This window comes from Narcine bancroftii, chromosome 13, assembly GCF_036971445.1.
Source record: "Narcine bancroftii isolate sNarBan1 chromosome 13, sNarBan1.hap1, whole genome shotgun sequence".
Lineage (NCBI taxonomy): Eukaryota > Metazoa > Chordata > Chondrichthyes > Torpediniformes > Narcinidae > Narcine > Narcine bancroftii.
The window spans coordinates 75,887,553-75,911,298 of NC_091481.1; the positions used below are offsets into that span (position 1 = coordinate 75,887,553).

The 23,746-nt window shown below is 48.8% G+C and overlaps 1 protein-coding gene across 3 annotated transcripts in view; it reads left to right on the top strand.

Annotated features, from left to right (window-relative positions):
- LOC138748777 (transcription factor RelB-like) overlaps nucleotides 1–23,746 on the top strand; it is a 63,598-nt gene that overhangs the window by 16,449 nt on the left and 23,403 nt on the right. For 2 of the 3 annotated variants that reach the window (XM_069909496.1, XM_069909497.1), the window contains 3 exons: nucleotides 2,770–3,284; nucleotides 15,178–15,329; nucleotides 17,232–17,323. In XM_069909496.1, coding sequence (XP_069765597.1) covers nucleotides 2,770–3,284; nucleotides 15,178–15,329; nucleotides 17,232–17,323 — 759 coding nt within the window. Of the gene's footprint in view, nucleotides 1–1,295; nucleotides 1,527–2,769; nucleotides 3,285–15,177; nucleotides 15,330–17,231; nucleotides 17,324–23,746 lie in introns of those variants that run through there. The other variant, XM_069909495.1, reaches the window with a different exon arrangement.

Below are 23,746 nucleotides of genomic sequence, written 5' to 3' on the forward strand. Positions count from 1 at the left end.
TATTTATGACAAGAAATTCCTTTCACCCAGAGAGGCGAATCCTCGGAGCTCTCACCAAAGGGGCATGGTTGTAGAGTTCTTTGAGAGCGGAGGTCTCTGCACATTGCAGAAATCGGGGGCTATGGGGGATACGGCAGGTGATCCTAGTGAGTGGAGAGACGAGCATGAGGGGCTGCATGGCTTCCTGCTCCTGCTATTTCTTCTATTAATGCATCCTCAGTTTGCAGGTTAACGGTCAGGAGCTCCTCAGGTCAGGAACCCTGGAATAGATTGTTGTGTCTCTATATTCCCCTCCCGTCGTATGTGATCAACTTCATTAAGATAGCGTCTATCACTGCCCAAGAGGTCCCAGGGTCATTCAGGTAAAGAGCAGGACGATCGCCTTGTAAATAGCAGCAGCTAATGGACACACAACAAGATCCCACAAACTGCAAGTGTGAGCTGGGGAATCTCCTCATTTCTTTGAGAGAAGCTTCGCTTGATAGAAAGTTTTTTTTTGTCGTGTAATGAAACAGAAAATGTGATATGACACCAAATTTCCTCTCCTCTACCGTCAGGCAGACAAAGATTCGGCATCAGCTGAAATTGCCCGGCACCCCTTACAGTCAGAGAAAAATGCAGAGTCCCCCCCCCCCCCCCCCCCCACAGTCACTGGGTGTCCGTGGATTCACCTCCACAGACACACAGAGTCCAGTCTAAATCACCGGCAACTCCAGATCCGAACCTTCAAAGCATTCGGGGCGCCTTCTCGCATCTCTGTTCCGATACCTGATACCCCTTCACCCAGACACGAGCCAGTCTCCAGCAAGAACCTTGACTACAGTCGTCAGCAGCCTGCATGGGTTCCTTGCCTCAATTCGCCGACAGCTCGCCGCCCGTGTGTTCCTCTGCCTCCAAGCCCCTCGCTGGTTTGCCCCCATGGGTCGTCTCTTCTCAACCGGGGGGGGAGGGGGGGAGTGGTCTCCCTGTTTTCTGATGCCCTGCTCCAGTCCTCTGCTTCCCCAGGGTCTGCAACCCCTCGAGGCCTGGGTTTAGCGTCCCGCCCAAAAGAAGGCTCCTCTGACGATGACACACTCCCTCTGGATGGTACCGCTCTGTCGTCTGAGGGAGGAGTCGAACCCATGTCACTCTGCATCGGAGATGAGTTATGTGCCTACTGAGACACAGCTGACACACTGGTGCCTGGTTACCTGATTCAAGTGCCTCAGCCCTGACTGGTGGGGGATAGGATCGGATCCAGATCATGACCTCACAAAGGAGTGATATTTACAGGGGCCAATAGTGGCTCGAATGAGCCCATAGATCAAACATGTGGAAATGGCCTGGGGAAAACCTCTGGACCGACCATGGAACCATCGAGAATCATAGTGTTTACACCAATAAGGGCAGACAAACTGTTTCCAGTGGAAGTTTGCTTAGGAATGTTTTACCACACAAAAGGAGGCCATTTGGTTTATCGTCTCGGAGCTGGTTGGGAAAGAGCTTTTGGGTCATTGAGGTCCTTAACCTTGCAGGTTCACACCCAGGTTTGATGAAGATTTGAACCCTTGAAGGGAGGGGGGAAAACTGAGCTCCCAGAGGAAACCCATGAAGAGAACGGACAAACTCCTTGTAGACAGCACCGTAATTTGAATCCGGGTCACTGGCACTGTAACAGCGTGGCACTAACAGCTATGCTGACCGTGCCCCCCCCTTCCCCGTTACTGGGGGGGGGGGGGTCTCTGACCCATGTGACCCTCCCACATTATCTTTTACCCTGCCCTCCCAATCATTCAAAGTGAGGTAAATGCAACTTGGACCATGGTTGTGTCACGGGGCAGAGGACACGTGCTCGCCAGCATTCAGACGGGGAGTGAGAGAGCAGAGGAGTGGCTCGTACTGGAGATGGATCTGATTTTACTGGACAAAAAATATTTTCAAACAGTTTGTTTCCGTGGGGGGGGGGGGGAAATAAAGAAATTGGGGATGATGGTAGACAATTTCAAGCTGAACACAAAGATAATTTCACATTTTCTGTATCACGTAGGAAATTGGAGAAACATTAAATGCAACTTTTATTGAATTTACCGTGTTTAATCGCATAATGATGCTGAGACTTTGTGTTAGTTCGACTGACCTAAAAATGTTTGGCCGCTGATTTTTGTTTGTACTCAGCATCTGATGCCTCTCATGCCAGTGTCCAACAATAGTCGGCCAGCACTGATGGATCCCAGTTGCCCTGATGCCGCTTTTCCATAGTTGCAATGTCCTGGTGAAACCTTTCACCATGTTCGTTACCGACTGCACCGAGACCAAGTGCAAATGCAGAAAATGAATTTTCAATGACCTGTTGTACTTCATGGTTTTGTATACTTGAAATAGACTTAAAATATGACAGGAAATCACCAAAATTGGTTATATCTTTTTTAAAAAAAATGTTTGTGATAGGAACATTTTAAGGTGATTTTCCTGATCAGCAGGTCAAAATCCATAAACTATACCCAAAAATGTTCAGGAAGCAAAATCTTCGTTGTCCAGTGTTCCTGTAGTCACAGCACAGGCAGAAGTCCTTCAGCCCACAGTCGGTACTGGGCATCACTGCCCACCTACCCCAATTCTCTGCCAATGCCATTTTCCTCTAGGCCACATCCTTTCTCCAGATTCTACCACCCACCTGGACTTGGGTGGGGGGTGGGGGGGTTGGGGAGCCACACACGGCAGCAGATTTGACCTGACAGCCCATCTCTCTCCAGCTGACATGACAACAATTGTTTTCTTTTATCTTTCCAGATCTGAACATATTAAATGATTACATCTTGAAGGACCTTGAGGTGGGGGAGTTTCCTCACACACAACCCTACGACTTTAATCACGACCAGATTGGGGAAATTAGGAACCAGTTGATGGACCAGGTCCCTGCCTGGGAGAGCTCTGCCCCAGATCTCCTGTTGATGGGTGCGGCATCTCCCCAGCTGGTCCCCAGGGGCACGGGGCCTCCCCAGCTGGTCAGCAGGGGCACAGGGAGCCCCCAGCCGGTGGCCAGGAATGCCTCCGGCTCGGCAGACGGGAAGCCGAGAGTGGCGGGGCGGGTGACCCGGAGCTCTTCCTCGTCCTGCCCGCCCCCCAGGACCCTGCCCATCCTGACTCTGCCAGGGCTGTTGGATGGGGAGACCCCCAAGCTGGTCATCACGGAGCAGCCAAAGCAGCGAGGCATGAGGTTCCGTTACGAGTGTGAGGGTCGGTCAGCTGGCAGCATCCCCGGGGAGAGCACAACGGAACTCAGCAAGACCCTCCCCACCGTGCAGGTGAGACCTGGGCCTGTCTTGGGGGTCAGGGGGTGGATGGGCGATGGTGGTGCAGCGCTAGCATCCACCCAGTGGGAGGGTTGGTGAGACTTTCAGGAACCACCTCCCTGCAGAATCAGTGGCACACCAAGCGTGAGAACATAAGAAATAGGAGTCGGTCACCCGGCCCGTTAAGCTTGTTCTGCCATTCAATGAGATCATGGCTGATCTGACGATGGGCTCATCTCCACCTACCTGCCTTTTCCCCATCACCCTCATTCCCCAACTATGTAAAAACCTCTCCAACCTTGTCATAAATATATTTACTGAGGTCACCTCCTCTGCTTCAATGGGCAGCGAATTCCACAGATTCACCACCCTCTGGGGAAAAAGCAGTTCCTCCTCATTCCCATCCTAAACCTGCTACCCTGAGTCTTAAGGCCATGTCCCCTCGTTCTGGTCTTCCCCCACTAACGGAAACAATTTATCTACCTCTATCTTATCTACGCCTTTCATAATTTTATACGATCCCCTCTCATTCTTCTAAATTCCAGCGAATACAGTCCCAGAAGACTCGACCTCTCCTCATAGGCCAACCCCCTCATCTCTGGAATCAACCTGGTGAACCTCCTCTGCACTGCCCCCAAAACCAGTCCATCCTTCCTCAAGTAAGGAGACCAGAACTGCACTCAGTTCTCCAAATGTGGCCTCACCAGGACCTTGTACAGTTACAGCAGAACCTCCACGCTCCTAAATTCCATCCCTCCAGTAACAAAGGCCAACGTTCCATTTACCTTCTTGATAACCTGCTGCACCTGTAAACCAACCTTTTGTGTTCGCAGCTCAAAGCAGGCCATTTGGCCCATGGGATCTGTGATAGTTATTGATTTTTAACATAGGTCACAGGAGAGACTCCAGACACCAAATCTGGAGCAAAACCTGTCTCAGTGGGCCGAGCTGCATCAGTGGGAGAAAGTGAATTGGCCAAAATGCTGACCAAAGCCATTAATTTTAACCAAAAAAAAAATTAACTCCTGGTGACATAGATGGGGGGGCACTCTGCCCCATTCTGCTCAAAGAACAGTCTCATTGTGTTCAAATGATGAGGGGCTTTTTCCACTGAGATACAAACCAGAGGGCCTGGGTTAAGGGAAGATGTTTAACGGAAGTTTCTCAGAGAGCGGTGGGAGTGTGGAACGAGCTGCCAGCTGAAGAGATGAATGTGGGCTCATTTTTCACATTTAAGAAAATTGTGGACAGGTACATGAAAGGGGAAGCTATGGACTGGGTGCAGGTCATCACAAGATTGGTCCAAGTCAGCATGGGAAAATCGTGCCTGACAAACCTACTGCAATTTTTTTTTGGAGGCGATAACAGACAAGATGGACAGGGGAGATGCAGTGGATGTTGTGTACTTGGACTTTCAAAAGGCCTTCGACAAGGCTGCTAAACAAGATGAGAGGCCGTGGAGTTACAGGAAGGACACGGTAGCGCGGGAAGAGCACTGATTAATGGGCAGGAGACGGGAGGAACAACTCTTCTGGTTGGGTACCGGTTACCAGTCGTGCTCCGTAGGGGTCGGTGTTGGGGCCGCTTCTTTTTTCATTGTATACAAATTATTTGGATCATGGAATAGCTGGGTTTGTGTCTAAATTTGCAGATGACACCAAAACATGTGGTGCTGAGGTTACGGAAAGTCTGCAGAGTGAGGTGGGTAGATGAGGTGGACGGGCAAAGAGGTGACAGATGAAATACAACGTTGGGAAGTGCACGGTCATGCACACTTTTCCATTGTGCTGAGATACAGTGAGAAGCTTTGTTTAGCGTGGAATCCAGGCAAGTTGAGTCGTATTTGAGGACAATTTTAGTGCAAGAATAAAGAGACTATTATTTAGATGGGGAGAAAATTCAGAGGTGTAAAGGGACTTGGGGGTCCTTGAGCAGGATGCCCTAAAGGTTGACCTCCAGGTTGAGTTGGTGGTGAAGAAGCCGAATGCAATGTTGGCGTTTGTATCTGGAGAAATAGGATACAAGAGCAGGAACTTAATGTTGAGACTCTATAAAACACTGGTGAGACCTCACTTGGAGACTGTGTACAGTTTTAGGCACCTTATTTGAGAAAAGATGTGCTGGCTTTGGGGAATGTTCAGAGAATATCTACTAGAATGATACCACGAATTAAAGGGTTAGTGTATGAGGAGTGATTGTCGGCTCTTGGATTGTACTCGTTGGAGTAGAGAAGGATGAGGGGGTCCTCATAGAAGCATTTCAAATGCTGAAAGGCCTGGACAGAGTCGATGTTGCAAAGATGGTTCCCCAATGACAAGAGGGCACAACTTCAGGATAAAAGGGCATCAATTTAAAACCGAGATGTGGAGAAATTTCTTTAGTCAGAGGATCGTGAGTCTGTGGAACAAGTGGCTGTGGAACAAGTGGCTCTGGACAGGAGGTTGTTGGATGTATTTAAGACAAGAGATTGGCAGGTATTTGATTAGTCTGGGCATCAAGGGTTACAGGGAGAAGGCCGGGGAGTGGGGCTGAGTGATAAACATCAGGTCATGATTAAATGGCAGAGCAGACCTGACAGGCCAATTGGACTACTACTGCTCTTGTAACTTGTGAGGTCAGTGGGACGAGGCAAAATAATGGTTCAGCACCGACTAGAAGGGCCAAAGTTCTTGTTTCTGTGGTGTGGTTCTAATCTCCGGCTTCCCCATCGTCAGCCCAGATTTTACTTCCCCTCCCATGGGCAATTTACAGCGGCCAGATCTGTTTAATGAGTTGAATTTAAGTTCCACAACGACTGCCGTGGGATTTGAACTCGTCTCTGGATTAACACTCCAGCACTCTGGAACAGTGACTTGACCACCATGCTACCTGTCTGGGGAGACAGCAGTGTGTGGCAGTCGGTAATGGATCCAATCAGCAATGGAACAGCATTGTTTATTGCCACTTGTGCTGAGGTACAGTGAGAAGCTTTGTTTAGCGTGGTATCCAGGCAAGTTGAGTCGTATTTTGAGAACAATTTTAGTGTAAGAATAAAAGACCAGAGGGTAGTGTTACAGATAGAATTCTCAGTCACAGCACAAAGACATGTTGCTCAGGAAAGATCTGTTCGGCAGTCAGATAAATATCCTCAATTTGATGGTGCATCATTTCAATCTCTTGTATCATATGCGTGACGGCGGTGGGGGGGGTTTGAGGAGTGAAGAGAGTGTGAACAGCATGGGTGGGTCTCTGTTTTGCCCAGAGATATAGATGGAGTCGATGTAAGAGAGGTTACAGTTTTAAATTTAACTTTTTAAAAATAAAAAAAATTTAGACATACTGCATGGTACCGGGCCCTTTGGGCCCACGAGCTCCTGCCGCCCAATCCCCGGTACCCTTTTGAACGGTGAGAGGAAACCCAGGCAGATGGGGAGGCGGGGGGGTAGAGAATGTACAAACTCCTTACAGCACGGGATTCGGGTCCCGGTCCCAGTTGCCCAATTGCACACTGGCCTGTGTTAACAGCTCTCCTCTGCAGTCTTGGACAGAGGAGTTCCTGGGCGTCTGGAATTTGGGAGAAGCAGTAGGAAACAGACCATCGAGAGGGGCCAGGAAGATGTGGGGGGGAGGATTTGGAAATGGATCAGCACGAAAGGGAAATGCACAAAATTGCTGGAGAAGCTCTGGAGAAACTCGGCAGGTCTTGCCGCATCCATAGGAAGCAAAGATGTACCTTGACGAAGGCCCAGGCCCAAATTCTTTGTCTCCCATGGATGTCACGAGACCTGCTAAGTTCCTCTGTGTATTCACGACAATCGCTGCCCCTCCAAACTTGTTTCACAAACGCAAAATTAAACCAGAAAGTTTTCAGATGCAGGGGTCGAGTGCGATACATTTGTGCTGGAGAGTGGGATGGAGACTGGTGTGACAGCTGGTCTCCACGTTCAATGACTACTCCGTCGGGCTTTCTGGCCCCCCCTCCTGTATGGGGGTGGGGGGTGGGTCCGAGGATTTGCTTCTTGAATTACTACTTCATACATCACTGCTGCGATTTTGCTTTGCAGAATGATGCAACCTAGAAGGTCCAAGAGGTTGTGGTGATCGAGAGTCTTCGCTCGTCCTCCACATTTTATAGGGTTCCTTCTTCTGAACTGGTGGATCGTTTTCAATGTTTGTGCAGATGTTTGATTTCTATCACGGTAACCTGTCCATTTAAAACAAAGTCTCCATCTCTCTTTCTCCCCCCCACCCCACCCCAAATCTCACTCCGCAGAGGCTGCGTTGTTCCATCTTTTCGTGGCTTGCTTGAGATCCTGGCATTTGCAGTTTTTTTTTTATTTTCAGAGGGGTTTATCTTGTTGGTTCCTACCAGATCGAAGCACTCCGCCAAGGCGGACAGAGCAGTTAGAGGCAGGGTGCCACTCCCTCCACGCTCTGGGCAGGGGGTGGCATGGAAGAGAAAACGAGGAGTTCAGTGCTGACTTGGACCGTGGCCCTGACGAGTACTGGGAGGACGCTTGCAGATCGGTTTTGACAAGCGTGAAATCCCTTTGGTCCTCCGTCTCCCAATGTGCAGCGCCCAGCGTAAAGGATCGCGCTGTCACAGGCGTGAAAATGGGCCAGACTTTCTGCTGCAGTTGTGTACTGCATTGCAGGATGAAGGGGTGTGTGTGTTTACTGATCTCAGCTCTGCTTTGTCAAGCATTTCATCAAATCTGAACTTTGTTTTGAAACAATTCTTGCAGGAGAACTTTTGAGCTGGATTTATTTGGAGAAGAAGCACTCGGGGGATTTTAGATGAGAGTTTGAGGCGTTGCTCTAGGTGGATTCCAGTTTCTGGGTGTGACCCAAGCAGGGAGATTTTGTGGGGGATTCCGTCACACCTGTCTGTCCTCCGTTGCCCTTGGTGGATGTGCAGGAGAGCGTAGAGGGAAATTGTGGATGAATGAGAGCTGCAGAGGAGATTTACAAAGATTCTTAAGGATCAGAAGTCCACTCAAGGGTAGTCAGCATGGCTTTGTGAAGGGAAGGTCATGCCTCACAAGCCTAATTGAGGAGGTAACAAAAGAAATGAAGGGTCCGGCAGTAGATGTGGTCTCCATGGATTTTAGCAAAGCATTTGACAAGGTCCCCCACGAGAGACTCGTTCAGAAAGTCATGAGGCGCGGGATCAGTGGCTTGCAGGGTTAATGGTCGGTTACTTAAGAGTGTGGATGAACAGAGGGGCCTTGGGGTCCAAATCCCTACATCCTTCAAGGTTGAAGGCCTGTGGGATGCTGGGATTCATTAATAGTGAGGTTGAGTTTGGGAGTAGAGAGGTCATGTTGCAACTCTACAAATCTCTGGTGAGACCGCATTTAGAATATTGTGTTCAGTTCTGGTCACCTCATTATAGGAAGGATGTGGAACCTATGGAGAGGGTGCAGAGGAGGTTCACCAAGATGTTGCCTGGATTGGAAAATGAATCCCACGAGGCCAGGTTAGCAGAGCTGGGGCTTTTCTCTTTGGGGCGTAGAAGGATGAGAGGAGAGTTGATAGAGGTCTACAAGATTGTGAGGCATTAATAGGGTGGACAGCTAGTGCCTGTTTCCCAGGGCAGGATCATCAAACACCAGAGGTCATCTGGGAAGGGAGGAAACTCAGCAGGTTAGGCAGTGCTTAATGTAGCAAAGACAAAGATGTACACCTAATGTTTTGGGCTTGAGCCCTTCATCAAAGTATGGAAAAATGTAAGCAGGCTCCTGAACAAAATGGTGGGGGGAGGGGTGGGGGGGAGGATCACAGGCTCTCAGGCAGGAGGCTTTTCCTTCTTCTTCCATGGGCCAGTCTACAAGTCTCTTAAGTGCCCCTATTCTTCCAGCCTCTACCATGAGTCATGGCCCTTAGTACTTGGGAAATGGTTGGGGCAAAACAAAGTATGGTTGCAGATGACATGAAAGTGGGTGGTGATGTGGATAAGTCTGGAGGGTTGCCAGAGGTTACAGATAGACATTGGCAGGATGCAGAGCCGGCTGAGAAGTGGCAGCTGGAGTTTAACCCAAAAGATGTGTGAGGTGGTTCATTTTGGCCAAATGCGCAGGTGGAATACAATGTTAATGGGAGTGTGGACAAACTGAGAGATCATGGGGTTCATGTACATGGGACACTCAGAGCTGCTGCTCAAGTTGACTGTGTTGTCCAGAAGGCGAACGGTGCATGGGCCTTCATCCGCCGTGGGGTCGAGTACAAGAGCAATGAGACCTTGGTTAGAACCCACTTGGATTATTGTGTCACAAGAAAGATGTGAAAAGTAAACAAGAAATTTGTGTCTTCTACTTTTACATACTGGGTCAGTTCATTTCGTCTTCTTCTCCTTCTGTCATTTTAGGTGGTGGAGGTCCGCGGTTTATTTTCACTGTGTGATGACATTGTTTAATGAGTTTAATGTATCGTATATGTTGAATGTTGAGTGGGTGGGGAGGGGGGGGGGAAAAGGGGAGAAAATGAAGTGTATATTCAAGAGGGAAATATTTGTGTGTATTTTGGTCAGTATGGTTCATAGTGTGAAAAATAAAAATTTAAAAAAGAAAGATGTGGAGAGGAGATCTACAAGGATGCTGCGTGGCTTAGAGAGCAGGCCTCATGAGGATCGGTTGAGTTCTCCGTGGAGCGACGGAGGATGAGGGGGTGACCTGATAGAGGTGGACAAGATGATGAGAGACACTGATTGTGTGGACAGCCAGGGGCTTTTTTTCCCCCAGGGCTGAAATGGCGAACACGAGGGGGCATCGTTTTAAAGTGTTTGGGAGTAAGTCCTTCATACACAGAGCAATGGGTGCATGGAATGTGCTGTGGTGGAGGCAGGTTCAGCAGGGTCTTTTAGATGAGTACATGGAGCTTGGAAAAATTCAGGGTTATGGAGAAGGGAATTTCCCAGCAGTTGGTCGAGTAGGTTATTTAAAAACGCACAGAAATTTCGGGTGGCCTGGTGAGCATAGTGGAGTGGTTTTCAACCTTTTTCTTTCCACTTACATAACACTGTAAGTAATCCCTATACTACAAGTGATTAGTAAGGGATTGCTTAAGGCGGTATGTGGGTGGAATCAAAAAGTGTGAAAACCACTGTTTGAATCGTCCCTCATTGACTCGTTATGTGCACGGTTTCAGAACTCCAAAGGAAATGGGCCAATGACCATTTTTCTCCAGCAAAATATTTTGGTAACAATTGGGTCTAGAGCAATGATTCTCAGCCTTCCCTTCCCACTCACATACCACCTTATGCAATCCCTTACTGATCACGGAGCACCGACAGCCTAGGGATTACTTCAAGTGCCACATGAGTGGAAGGAAAAGGTTGAGAACCACTGCCCTGTGTGATCTGCGACCATTGAAAAACCTCCAGCAAGCGCACAATCCATTTGTGTGCAATGAGCTCTTACAAAGTAGAAATGACTAGATTAATTTTTAGTGAATCTGGCACTGGGATCAGTATTGGGTTCTAGAAACTTGTGGAAAAACTGGTATGGATTTTGGTTTGCATCAGTGGTTCTCGTTCTCGACCTCTTCCTTTCCACTCACGTCCCACTTTAAGTAATCCCTAGGCCATCTGTGATTAGTTAAGGTGGAATGTCAGTGGGGAGGAAAGATTGAGAATCACTGCTTCAGACCCAATTGTTACTGAAATATTTTGCTTGAGAAAATTTGTCATTGGCCCATTTCCTTTGGAGTTATGAAACCATGCACATAACGAGTCAATGAAGTACGATTTTAAACAGTGGTTTTCAAACTTTTTCTTTCCACCCACATGCTACCTTAATCAATCTTACTAATCACAGAGCACCGATAGCACAGAGATTACTTAAAGTGGTCTCTGAGTGTAAAGAAAAAGATTGAGAACCCCTGGTTTACATTCACCTGAGAGAGGAGGCAAGAGGTGGCCTCTGTCACAGTGTATTCTCTTTGCATTGGAACCAGAGTCAAGGTTGGTGCTTAGAAACACTAGGGCTCTGGTTGGATCATGGATGCAGATTAGAGTTTTCAACATTAGTGATGCCCAGTTGAAATCGCAGCTCAGCAGCTGTGAGGAATTTAAATTTGGGTGATTAAATACATCTGGTCTTGCAGCAAACAAGTCGGGTGCTATCTTTGCTTTTCAAAGCCCAACTGTTCTTTGCAAAAGAACCTGCTGTCCTTGGTGAGTCTGACCAAGGTATGACTCCAGATCATGCGCTTGGCAGGGTGCTGAAAATCTGTGCCAACTAACTAGATGGTGTTCACGGGCATTTTCAACCTCTTATTGCTGCAGTCGGAGATTCCCACCTGCTTCGAAACGGCATCATTCATCCCGGAGCCCGAGAAGAGGAGAGTGAGCTGCCTCAGGGACTATCGCCCAGTAGCACTCACATCTTCTGTGATGAAATGCTTCGAGAGGTTGGTCATAGCCAGAATTAACTCGTACCCGTGTAAAGATCTGGGCCCTCTGCAATTTGCGTACCTCCACAATCGCTCCACAGCAGATACAATCTCATTAGCTCTGTGTCACCTAGATAACAGCAACACGTGCTGTACAATAAGCCACTCTCCTTCGCGTACTGCTCAGCCTTCAAGACCGTTGTTCCCTCAGTACTGTTCCACAAGCTCCAAGAACCGGGCCTCTGCAATTGGATCCTGGACTTCCTCGTCGGAAGCCCACCAGCAGCCATACTTCATGAAGAATCTGAGGAGATTTAGGATGTCCCCAAAGAACCTTGAAAACTTCTACAGGTGTGCCGCGGAGAGCATTCTGACTGGTTGCATCACTGTCTGGTACGGAGGTGCCAATGCACAGGACAGGAAAAGACAACAGGGAGTTGTGAACTTGACCAGCGCCATCATGGCCATCAGTCCCCACTCCATCGAGGTGGTGTCTTAAGAAAGTTACCTCTATCCTTAAGGACTCCCAACCACCCAGGCCAGGCCCTCTTCACTCTGCTACTGTCGGGGGGATGGGGGAAAGTGCAAGAGCCTAAAGACTAGTGCCCAGCAGTACCAAAACAGCTTCTTCCCCTCTGCCATCAGATTTCTGAATGGACAATGAGCCACAGACATGGCCTCATTTTTCTCTTCTTGTACTAATTTATTTATTTTTATGTAATTCAGAACAATATTTGCCCCTGTTACACTGCAAAGTAATGAATTTTGTGTCGCGTTCATGACAATAAATTCTGATTCTGTTCAATTTTTACCTGATTCTTCTGTGTAAAGGCGTTTCTAACCAGGGATAAGTAGTAAATGCTGGCATCACCAGTGAGCCCCAGATTCCCTGGGGCAACACGGTTAGCGCAACACTGTTACATGGTTCTAATCTGACGCTGTCTGTAGGGTGTGTTTAAACGTTCTCCCCATGTTTGCGTGGGCTCCCCTATAGGATTCCTCCCACTCTTCAAAAGCGTACAGGATTTGTAGATCAATTGGGCGACACAGGGCTCGTGGGCTGGAAGGGCCTGTTACCGTGCTGCATTGCTGAATTTAAATAAATGGAAAAATTGCCAAAGAAAATCTGGCATCAAATCGGATGTGGGAATGTACGAGGTGGTCGCAGGTTCAGGAAATGTGGCCGTGCGGGCGTGAGATCTGTCGATGGTGCAGCAGATTGTTAAAGATCTCATGGGGTAGATTTGCAGAGCAAGGCATTTCCTTTCCGTTGTCCTGACCAATATTTATCCAGAAAATCCGATTGTGGGGAATTCTTCATACTGTGGGAGCTTGTGGTGTACGAAAGGTCTTATGCCAATATTAGAGACATTGCTTGGACGTGCAGTGTCCAAAAGTTCAAGTTTTATTCATGCAATTGTAAAGTTCATCTGGACAAACTTCAGTCCTTGGCGTAAAAGCATGCAAACACATAGAGAGAGCACACCTATTTACAAACAATTCACCGTATACGCAATGCATATAATAAACAAATAAATATTGTTAAATAATAGTCATCTTGGATGGTTAGTGTGACTCGTTCAGCTTCCTCACTGCCCGTGGGAAGAAGCTGTTCCTCCGTCTGGCATGCTGCCATTGATGCTCCTTCCCTGACAGGAGCAGCTGAAAGATGCTGTGTGCAGGGTGGAAGGAATCCTTAACAATTTTATAAGGTCTCTTCAGACAGCGATCACGTTGATGATGGGAGGGGGGGAAGGAGACTCCAGTGATCCTCTCTGACACGCTTGTGGTCCTGTGGATTGGCTTCTGTGTTATGAGCCCAGCAGCAATAGATATTCACCAAGACAAATGGTTACTTAAACAAAAGTTGTTTTTAATTATCTTTAAACATGAAAATCAAATCAAACTTTAACTTATCACTACTGACTTACTTAACCTAACTTAACCCCCTTCTAATTCTAAGCGCACATGTATGTAATATTCTTTGGTTCACAGTCCAATCTCACTTCTCATTCCTCGAAGTTCACTGGTTGCAGGCAATTCTTATACTGGGCACAGAATTTAACATTTATAAAGTTCACCAGGCTTGAAAGGTAAATGGTTACCGCTCAGGAAGGTTCTTGTCGGTTTTCAGAGAGAGATTTGTTGTTCCAGGACATCGACAACTGATGTACCTCCACCAGTCACCCCAGTGTCTTGCTGACAAAACTTGCCCCTTCAGGGAATTACAGATGATAACCTCTTTCTTTCAGGTCACCACGGAGTTCCTTTTTGTTTCGCTTATTCCAAGCTTATTCCTCTCCTCTTGCATGAACCACAAGGGCTTTGATCAGGCCATCTTTCAAATGGGCTGTGAACAAGCTTGCTAGCTTGTCCTGATCCAGTCCCAGCTACTTCTGCTGGCTGTAACACTGTACAAGTGATCTCTCTCTCTCTCTCTCTCTCTCTCTCTCTCTCTCTCTCTCTCTCTCTCTCTCTCTCTCTCTCTCTGAGAAAGCCTATTTGACTCTCTCTGCTTGCAAAACGAAACCACATGACCCTCCTACAGCAGCAAGTTCTCCTTCCAGACATCAGCAGCTCCAGCCTGCTCTTTCATCTATTGCCTTTGGTAAACAACAATCCATTAATGAAGTCACTTGAGCAGTCTTCAAAGCTCTTCCCAAAAGCTGTGAGGCCCCGATATGTCTAGCATTAGCCGAGCTCCAGTAATTCAAATAAGTTCTGTTTTAAAGTGTTTGTTTGTGACCCTCTCTAACAAACCTTTCTCAATTTATCTCCCAAAAACATATCCATATACTCTGTCACATCTGATCCCCATGCAACCATACAAAAACTGATGCAGCCAGCCAGGACACTCTTGATAGAGCTCCCGCAGAAGGGTGACGGGTTGGCAGCTGGTAGCCTTGCCTGCTTCAGTCTTCTCAGGAAGTGCAGTCGCTGTTGCGCCTTCTTGACACATGAGATGTGTGTCCAGGATAGGGACACTTTGTGCTCGCCTCTCTCTCCACTACAGATGTGTAGTGGAGGGTGGTCGTCTCTCGTCCTCCTGACCTCCATGTTGAAGCTGGTGTTATGTAGAAAACCAAGATTTTCCCCCTCTGCTCTGTAGGGCGACTCATCGTTGTTGCTGATGAGGCCGACCACAGTCGTGTCATCCGGCGATACAGCTGTGGGTCAGTAGCGTGAACGGGTGTGGACTGAGCACAGCCCTCAGGAGCTCCAGTGCAAGACGGTGCTCGACGTTCTGCCACTGACCCGGACAAGCTGATCTTTCTGTTAGGAAGTCTAGGAACCAGTTACAGAGAGGAATGTTGAGTCCCATTGAGCACGGCTTCTCCACCAGGCTCTGGGGAATGATGGCATTAAACGCCGAGCTGAAGTCGATGAACAGCAGCCTGGTGTATGAGGAAGGCTAACCTTCCATTCCCTTGGAGGTGATTGACAGGTCTTCCTCCAATTGGATCCTTCCAAGTAGGTGGGCCATTATCTGTGGGGGCAGTTGGTAATTGGTGTGTTCTTCTCCCCTCCCACCCAGATCCAGAATTGGCAAGACGAGGTCAAGGTGGTCATCTCCCTGGTAACCAAGGACGAACCGTACAAGCCCCATCCGCACAGTCTGGTGGGGAAGGACTGCCAGAACGGCATCTGCGAGGTGACCGTCAGCCCCAAGTGCAACATGAAAGCCAGGTGAGCAGGGGGCCTTTAGAGGTGTCTGCTCCCCATGGCCAAGGCTAGCCCCATGATTGGCGGCGCGCTCGTAGCGCGGGGATGTGCCCCTCAACAGCACTCGTGTTATATTTCAGCTGTGGGAACCAGCACTGTGGCTTTTCCATAGCTGAAGGAGTCATAGACTGAGTTATTTATTGAGGATCTACTTCTGGTGTACAGATGGACCCATGCCAGTCACGTGTAGGCCAGACCCAGGTTCACACAGCACCAGAGGAACCCATTTGGCCCACAGAATTAGTACTAGGCCCTTGGAACCTAGAACACGACAGCACTGAAACAGGCCCTCAGCCCTTCTATCCAAACTAGTTTTGTTCCTAGTCCCACAGACCTGAACCCAGTCCATACCCCTCCCATCCAAGTTCCTGTCCAAATTCTTCTTAAATGTCAAAATTGAGCCCACATTCACCACATCAGCTGGAAGCTCTGTGTGAAGACGTTCCTCCTAAACTTTTCCCCCTAACCGTTCTCTGGTTTGTACTTCAACAACGTTCAGTGGAAAAAGCGATCTACATTTATTCTGTCTATCCCCCTCATAATTTTAAATGCCTCTATCAAATCTCCCCTCATTCTTCTATGCTCTAGGGAATAAAGTCCTAACCTGTTTAACCACATCCTTGTAAATCTCTACATTTAAAAAAAATCTTATTGACTTCCTTCCTGTAATTAAATGTCCAAAGCTATATACAATATTCCAAATTTGGCCTAACCAATGTCTCATACAACTCTACCATAGCATCCCAACTCCGAGTATACTTGATTTAAGAACCCCAATATGCTAAAAACTCTCTTTACTACCCTTTCTACCTGTGACACCACTTTAAAGGAAAAATGTATCTGTATTTCCAGATCCCTCTGTTCTACCGCACTCCTCAGTGCCCCACCATTCACCGTGTATGTCGTACCTCAGTTTGTCCTTCCAAAAATGCAACAGCTCAACCTGACTTTATGAAATTCCATTGGCCATTTTTCAGCCCATTTTTCCAGCCAGTCCAGATCCCTCTGCAAGCTTTGAAAACCTTCCTCGCTGTCCACAATGTCTCCAATCTTAGTGTCATCTGCAAACTTGCTGATCCAATTCACCATCCAGATCACTGATGTAGATGACAAACAATATTGATCCCTGAGGCACATCACTAGTCACAGGCCTCATCCACTACCACTCTCTGGTTTCTCCCATAAAGCCAACATTTAGCCCAGTTCACTACCTCACCACGAATATTGAGTGTCTGAACCTTCCTGACTAACCTCTCACGTGGGACCTTGTCAAAGGCCTTGTAGGCAGCATCCACGGCCTTTCCTTCATCAACTCTCCTGGTAACCTCCTCAAAAAAGACCTCTGGGATTGGTTAACCATGACCTACCTCACCAAAAGCCACGTCGACTATCCAAACACTTGCACATCCGGCCTCTGAGGACCCCTTCCAATAACGAGCCTCCTACTGATGTCAGGCTCACTGGCCTGTAATTTCCTGGATTATTTTTGAAGCCTTTTTTAACAACAGAACAACCTGAGCTACCCGAGCCCCTCCAAATCCTTTGGCCCCTGTGGTTGAAGGGTGACTGGCTCCTTTGGCTAATCACTTTAATATCGTCTATTGAGGTCATTGCTTGTGTGGGATAGGGGTCAACTGATTAATGCAGAGATTCAAGTTCAAATCCCACCATTAGAGCTGGGGAACTTGCATCTAACTAATGTTGAAATTGGCCATGAAATAACTGGATGGTTGTATGACCCTGTTTGGTTACCACTGCCCTTCGAAGAGTAAAATCGGCCATCCTTACCGAAGGCAGCTGGGAATGGGTAATAAATGGAGATACCATTGCTCAGTGTATTCGGTTTTCATTTTAATTTTATTCCAGCTTTGCTAACCTTGGCATTCAGTGTGTGAAAAAGAAAGAAATTGTGAAAGCCGTGGAACACCGACTGAAACTTGGGATTGACCCATTCAACGGTAAGCCAAATTAGGCACCGTCTTGTGATCACGTCCTGCAAGAGTTTGAGAGAGTGGAAAAAAGTTGCGAGGCTGTTTCTGTGAAACGAGAGCGCACAGGATTTTTAAAAAAAAAATTAGGTGTGAAACACGGAAACCGTGATGACTCAAAGCAAAATGCCGTTGAAATTCTGAAATCTCAGAAAGCAGAAAATACCCTGGAGAGATAATGGTTCACACTTGAGGTTGCGAAGATGGCCATACACTCCCTCTCCTTGGTGTGGGGGGGGGGGGTCCTGTCTTGTGTGTGGCCCTCTGTGTGAGTGTGTGGCCTTCTGTCGTGTGTGTGTGAGTGATGGCGCTCTGTCGTGTGTGTGTGTGTGAGTGATGGCCCTCTGTCGTGTGTGTGTGAGTGTGTGGCCCTCTGTCGTGCGTGCGTGGGAGAGTGGTCCTCTGTCGTGCGTGCGTGGGAGAGTGGTCCTCTGTCGTGCGTGCGTGGGAGGGTGGTCCTCTGTCGTGCGTGCGTGGGAGGGTGGTCCTCTGTCGTGCGTGCGTGGGAGAGTGGCCCTCTGTCGTGCGTGCGTGAGTGTGTGGCCCTCTGTCGTGTGTGTGTGTGTGAGTGATGGCCCTCTGTCGTGTGTGTGTGAGTGTGTGGCCCTCTGTCGTGCGTGCGTGGGAGAGTGGCCCTCTGTCGTGCGTGCGTGGGAGAGTGGCCCTCTGTCGTGCGTGCGTGGGAGAGTGGCCCTCTGTCGTGCGTGCGTGGGAGTGTGGTCCTCTGTCGTGCGTGCGTGGGAGGGTGGTCCTCTGTCGTGCGTGCGTGGGAGGGTGGTCCTCTGTCGTGCGTGCGTGGGAGGGTGGTCCTCTGTCGTGCGTGCGTGGGAGCGTGGTCCTCTGTCGTGCGTGCGTGGGAGGGTGGTCCTCTGTCGTGCGTGCGTGGGAGGGTGGTCCTCTGTCGTGCGTGCGTGGGAGGGTGGTCCTCTGTCGTGCGTGCGTGGGAGGGTGGTCCTCTGTCGTGCGTGCGTGGGAGGGTGGCCCTCTGTCGTGCGTGCGTGAGTGTGTGGCCCTCTGTCGTGCGTGCGTGAGTGTGTGGCCCTCTGTCGTGCGTGCGTGGGAGGGTGGTCCTCTGTCGTGCGTGCGTGGGAGGGTGGCCCCCTGTCGTGCGTGCGTGGGAGGGTGGCCCCCTGTCGTGCGTGCGTGGGAGGGTGGCCCCCTGTCGTGCGTGCGTGGGAGGGTGGCCCCCTGTCGTGCGTGCGTGGGAGGGTGGTCCTCTGTCGTGCGTGCGTGGGAGGGTGGCCCTCTGTCGTGCGTGCGTGGGAGGGTGGCCCTCTGTCGTGCGTGCGTGGGAGGGTGGCCCTCTGTCGTGCGTGCGTGGGAGGGTGACCCTCTGTCGTGCGTGCGTGGGAGGGTGGCCCTCTGTCGTGCGTGCGTGCGTGGGAGGGTGGCCCTCTGTCGTGCGTGCGTGGGAGGGTGGCCCTCTGTCGTGCGTGCATGGGAGGGTGGCCCTCTGTCGTGCGTGCGTGGGAGGGTGGCCCTCTGTCGTGCGTGCGTTGGAGGGTGGTCCTCTGTCGTGCGTGCGTGGGAGGGTGGTCCTCGTTAATTTGCTGAATGTTTCTCAAAGTTTCTGAAATAACAATCAATCTTTCCAAAACTGAGCTGACGATGAGAAGCTGGAGTCAGTCGACCAGGCAGCTTCCATGGGGATAAATAGGCAGTCAGCCTTCAGGTAGGCCCCTTTATTGAGATTCAGGCCCTGACCTGAAACCTTTCTCTCCACGGACCTGCCTGACCCACTGATTCTCTCCAGCTCCTCACAGTTTGCTGATGGGTCCAGCTTTAATAGTTTCAGTGGTTCTCTTTTCCAAAACGATAATTGGCCTGATATGGAAGGTGGGGGTGGGGAGGGGAGAGGAGGGGGAGAGGATTGGAAAAGGTACGTGGTCTGATATTTGGTGGTGGTGGGGTTGTGACCGATTGTCAGCGTTGCATTTTAGGAAGTCCGTCCAAGGCCTGGAGAAGACATGAAGACAATTTTGTAAGTTGGGTTACAGGGATTGGGAAAGTTTGTGATGCAAGATCTAGCCAGTCAAGAGGCCAATTTGGATTAGTAATATTCTGAATAGATTTTGGAGTGAATGCTAACAGGTTTTTGATGGGCTTTGTTTTTTTTCCCTCCCCGAGGTCTTTCTTTCACCTCGCCTTCGAGTAGAAAGTCCTGGATCGCTCTCTTGATGAAATAATTAATTTCTCCTGGAATTCCTTGTGAACCTTGAATCAAACGCCTCGTTAATTAATGAAGTAAAACGCAAAAGTCTGCAGTGGTTGAAGTAAAAACACGACGCTGGAGAAACTTAGCAGGTCAAGCAGCAGGCTTTATGTACGAGCAAAATGTAGGCAGGCGCCCAAACACAATAGTGGGGTTACCAGTGGGGGGGCGGGGGGGGGAGGAGCCCAGTCCCACAGGCAGGAGGGTATAGGTGGATAAGGGAGGGAAGGAGGGCACACCAGCAAATGGGGAAGGGGGTGGAGAGCTGGAGGAAAGGAAACGGACGGATGGGGAAGGGAGGGAGAACGGGGAGTGGGCCGGCAGAAACCAGAGAAGTCGATGTTGATGGATCTGGTTGGAGAGGGCCCTGTTGGAAGTGTTGCTCCTCCCATTTACGGGTGGCCTCGGTTTGACGGTATATGAGACCACGTACATATACGTCGGAGTGGAAGTGGGGTGCAGAATTGAAATAGTTGGCCACTGGGAGGTCCCCGTCACTGGTGCGGTCAGAGCGAAGATGCTCAGCAAAGCGGTCTCACAGTCTACGGGTTCAGAGGAGGTTCACAAGGATGATTCCAGAACGAAAGGGTTATCATATGAGGAGCGTATGACAGCTCTTGGCCTATATTTGTTAGAATTTAGGAGAATGGGGTGGGGTGGGGGGGGTGGATCTCATTGAAACATTTCAAATGTTGAAAGGTGAGGACAAAGTAAATATAGAGAGTGGGAGAGTCCAGGACAAGTGGGCACAACTTCAGGATCGAAGGGCGTCTGCTTAAAACAGAGATGGGGAGGAATTTCTTCAGCCGGAAGGTGGTAAATCTGTGGAATTTGTTGCCACAGGCGGTTGTGGAGGCCGGGGCATTGGGTGTAGTTAAGGTAGATTTTGATGGGTTCTTGATTAGCCAGAGAATCAAGGTTATGGGGAGAAGGCCGGAGAGTGAGGAAATGGATTAAATGGTGGGGCAGACTCAATGGGCTGAATGGCCTATATCTTGTGGGCCAACCTGCCTGTCCTTGGGGTGTGGAGGAAAACCCCCACAGACACGAATAAGCTGGCAATATTTTTTTTTAAAAAGCCTGCAGAGACTGTGAATCTGAAAATAAAAACAGAACATGCCGGTAACTCTCCGCTGGCCAGGCAGTGTCCGTGGAGCAGTTCTGGCCGACATGCCAGGGTGCCCCAACTGCTTGAGACTGGGGACCTGTCACAGAAGATGGTTGAAATGGGATTGTGCAATAAGAAACTAGAAGGAATTGTTTTGAAAATCTAGCCATAGAGCAGGGAAACAGGCCATTCTGGCCCACAAGCCCGGCTGCCCAATTAACCTACAACCCCGGTACATTTTGAAGGATGGGAGGAAATCAAAAGACTGGCAGAAAGAACAAAGTAGATAAATATATGGTTAAATCGATGCAGGAAATGCAACTTATCGATATATGGAGGAGACAACACCCAAAGGAGAAGGAATACTCATATTATTCGGGTAGACATAAAACATACTCAAGGATTGACCTGTTCCTGTTGTCAGCCCACATCAGAAGGGAGAGTTAGGAAAACGGAATATAAAGCTAGATTGTTATCGGATCACTCACCCCTGTTATTAGCAATAGAGCTGGAGGACATTCCACCGAGAACGTATAGATGGAGATTAAACTCCATGCTACTTAAAAGACAGGATTTTAGAGAATTCATTGAGCGCCAAATTAAAATGTACTTTGGGGGAAAAAAAAGGATGGGAGGAAACCGGAACCCTCGGGGAAACCCCATGCAGGCATGGGGAGAATGTGCAAACTCCTTACAGACAGCGACTGGTGTTCGAATCCCACGCTGGCACGGTAACAGTGTCGTGCTAACTGTACAGCCCACATTCTTTGTAAATGGTGCCAGGTTATTTTGTGAGAGAGAAAGAGAGCTTTCAAGCACTGGGGAGGGGTTTCTGGGCTGCCCTCCCAGCAGCGTTGAAGCAGTGGCGATGTGCTTCCCAGTCAGGCTGAAGCATGGTTGAGAGTGTGGGCTGCAACTCGTGGCAGCCTTCTGCTTCTGCCGCCCTTGAACCTCCTGGCGGCAGAGGTTGTGGGTTTGACAGGTGCTGTCAGCAGTCTGTGAGAGTGACTGCGGTATGTTTTGTGGAGGGAAATGCTACATCCATTATGGTTCAAGTTCCAAGTTTACTATCATCTGACTGTACATGTACAACCAGGCAAATCAGTGTTTCTCCCAAAGAAGGGCCTGTACTGTTCTGGAGTCTCCCATGGTACTGGCGCTGGATGGAAAGGGTGGAGAGAAAACATTTAGAGAATGGTGTGACAATCAGCAACAGGAACACGTGTCTGCAAGTCAAACCAGCGATGTGCTAGACCTGTCTGCCCCAGGGTCTTCCAGTCTTTACCAACTCCTTTATGCAGCTGGGTGCTAGTTTTTTTAAAATTGGCATGCAGATAGCCTTGTGATTTGGAGGCAGGTGGTTTAACTTGCTGTTGGTTTCTAACGGTTCCTGTTGCTATGTGACAAAGATAGAGAGTTAAATTTAACGGCTGCCGACCACACTGGCTCCCCCATAGGCTGTGGCGAGGAGCCAAAACCCCAGGAGCAGAGAGCGAGCAAACAGGAAATGTCCCTCTCACAGATTGCAGCCCAGGCTGCTGTGGCCTCTGGTGACTGAGGGCAGCACCGACAGGAGCAACACCCCTGTGACAAAGCCCCCTTCCTCATCTGCCCGCCACCCCTCTCGGGCCGCCATTCCCCCTCCCTGCACCGCCAGCCTGGGTCGCTACACACTGATGCCAGGATGCTGCACCCCTCCATTCTCTTTCTCTTCTCCCATCCCCCCACCCCCTGCTGATCTGTACATAATTTCGGCCTGCCCTTCAGCGAAGTGAACATTGTCTCGTGATTCAAAACAAGAAAGTTGTTCATCGGAAGTGTTTGGAACCAAAATGAGTCACAGGAGCAAACAATGCGCTGGTATCAGAACTGACATCTCGGGATCGCCACCATTGGCGGGCAAGTGAAGTCGGGGGAAGTCCCTCGCCTCTCGTTGCCTCTCCAGCCCATTTTGTAGCTTCAGTTTGATCCTTGACTGGGTCGACTGTCTACGCATCCTATCAACACCGTATATACCCGTGTAAATGTCAAATTTTGTCGTCCGTGGCCAGATCAGCCATGATTTCATTGAATGGTGGAACAGGCTTGACAGGCTGGATAACTTACTCTTGCTTCTAATTCTTACATTCTTGTTTTATTCAGTGCCCTTTAAGAAAATAATGTTACAGCACAGAACAGGCCCTTTGGCCCACAATGTTGTGCTGGCCCATATGTTAAATTTATGGGGAAGACTATTACGTTTGAGGGGCTGAAATTCACACCAGAATCCAAAATGCTGTATCAGTACTAGAAGGCCAATTTTTTTAATATTTAAATTTTAAATTTAGACATACAGCCCGGTAACAGGCCATTTTGGCCCGCAAGTCCGTGCCACTCAATTTACACCCAATTAACCTACAACCCCCGGTATATTTTTGAAGGGTGGGAGAAAACTGAAGCCCCCCAGGGAAAGCCCATGCAGACACGGAAAATGTACAAACTCCTTACAGACAGCGTGGGATTCGAACCCCAGTCATGATCGCTGGCGCTGTAAAGGCATTGCTCTAACCGTTATGCAACCATGCTGCCTTAAATGAATAAAGAACAAAAACACAATGAATTAAAGTAATAACGGAGTCTGCGCATCAAGGCACACGTCCTACCATGTAACAAAAACTATAAAAGTCTGCAGATACCCCGATTGAAGTAAAAACGCAATGCTGGGGAAACTCACCAGGTCAAACCAGGTATTTTATACAGCAAAGATAAAGATACATAACATTCCTGAAGATTCTTGGAACTCTATTTCTAAATTGGTTAACACATCATCTCTATGTGCCCGTCACTCATTACTACAATTTAGTAATATAGAACTTGTATGTCAAAAGTTAAATTAACCTGTATTTATTCTAATATTTAGCTCTTATTATGACAGATTCAGGAATGAGGTCAGTTCACTAATTCATATCTTTTGGTTTTGTTCGAGTCTTGTCAAATATTGGGAAATGCTCTTCTGTACTTTATCAATAATTATTAATGTTAACCGAACACCAGATCCTTTAATAGCCTTGTTTGGGGCAGGTGAACGTCAATG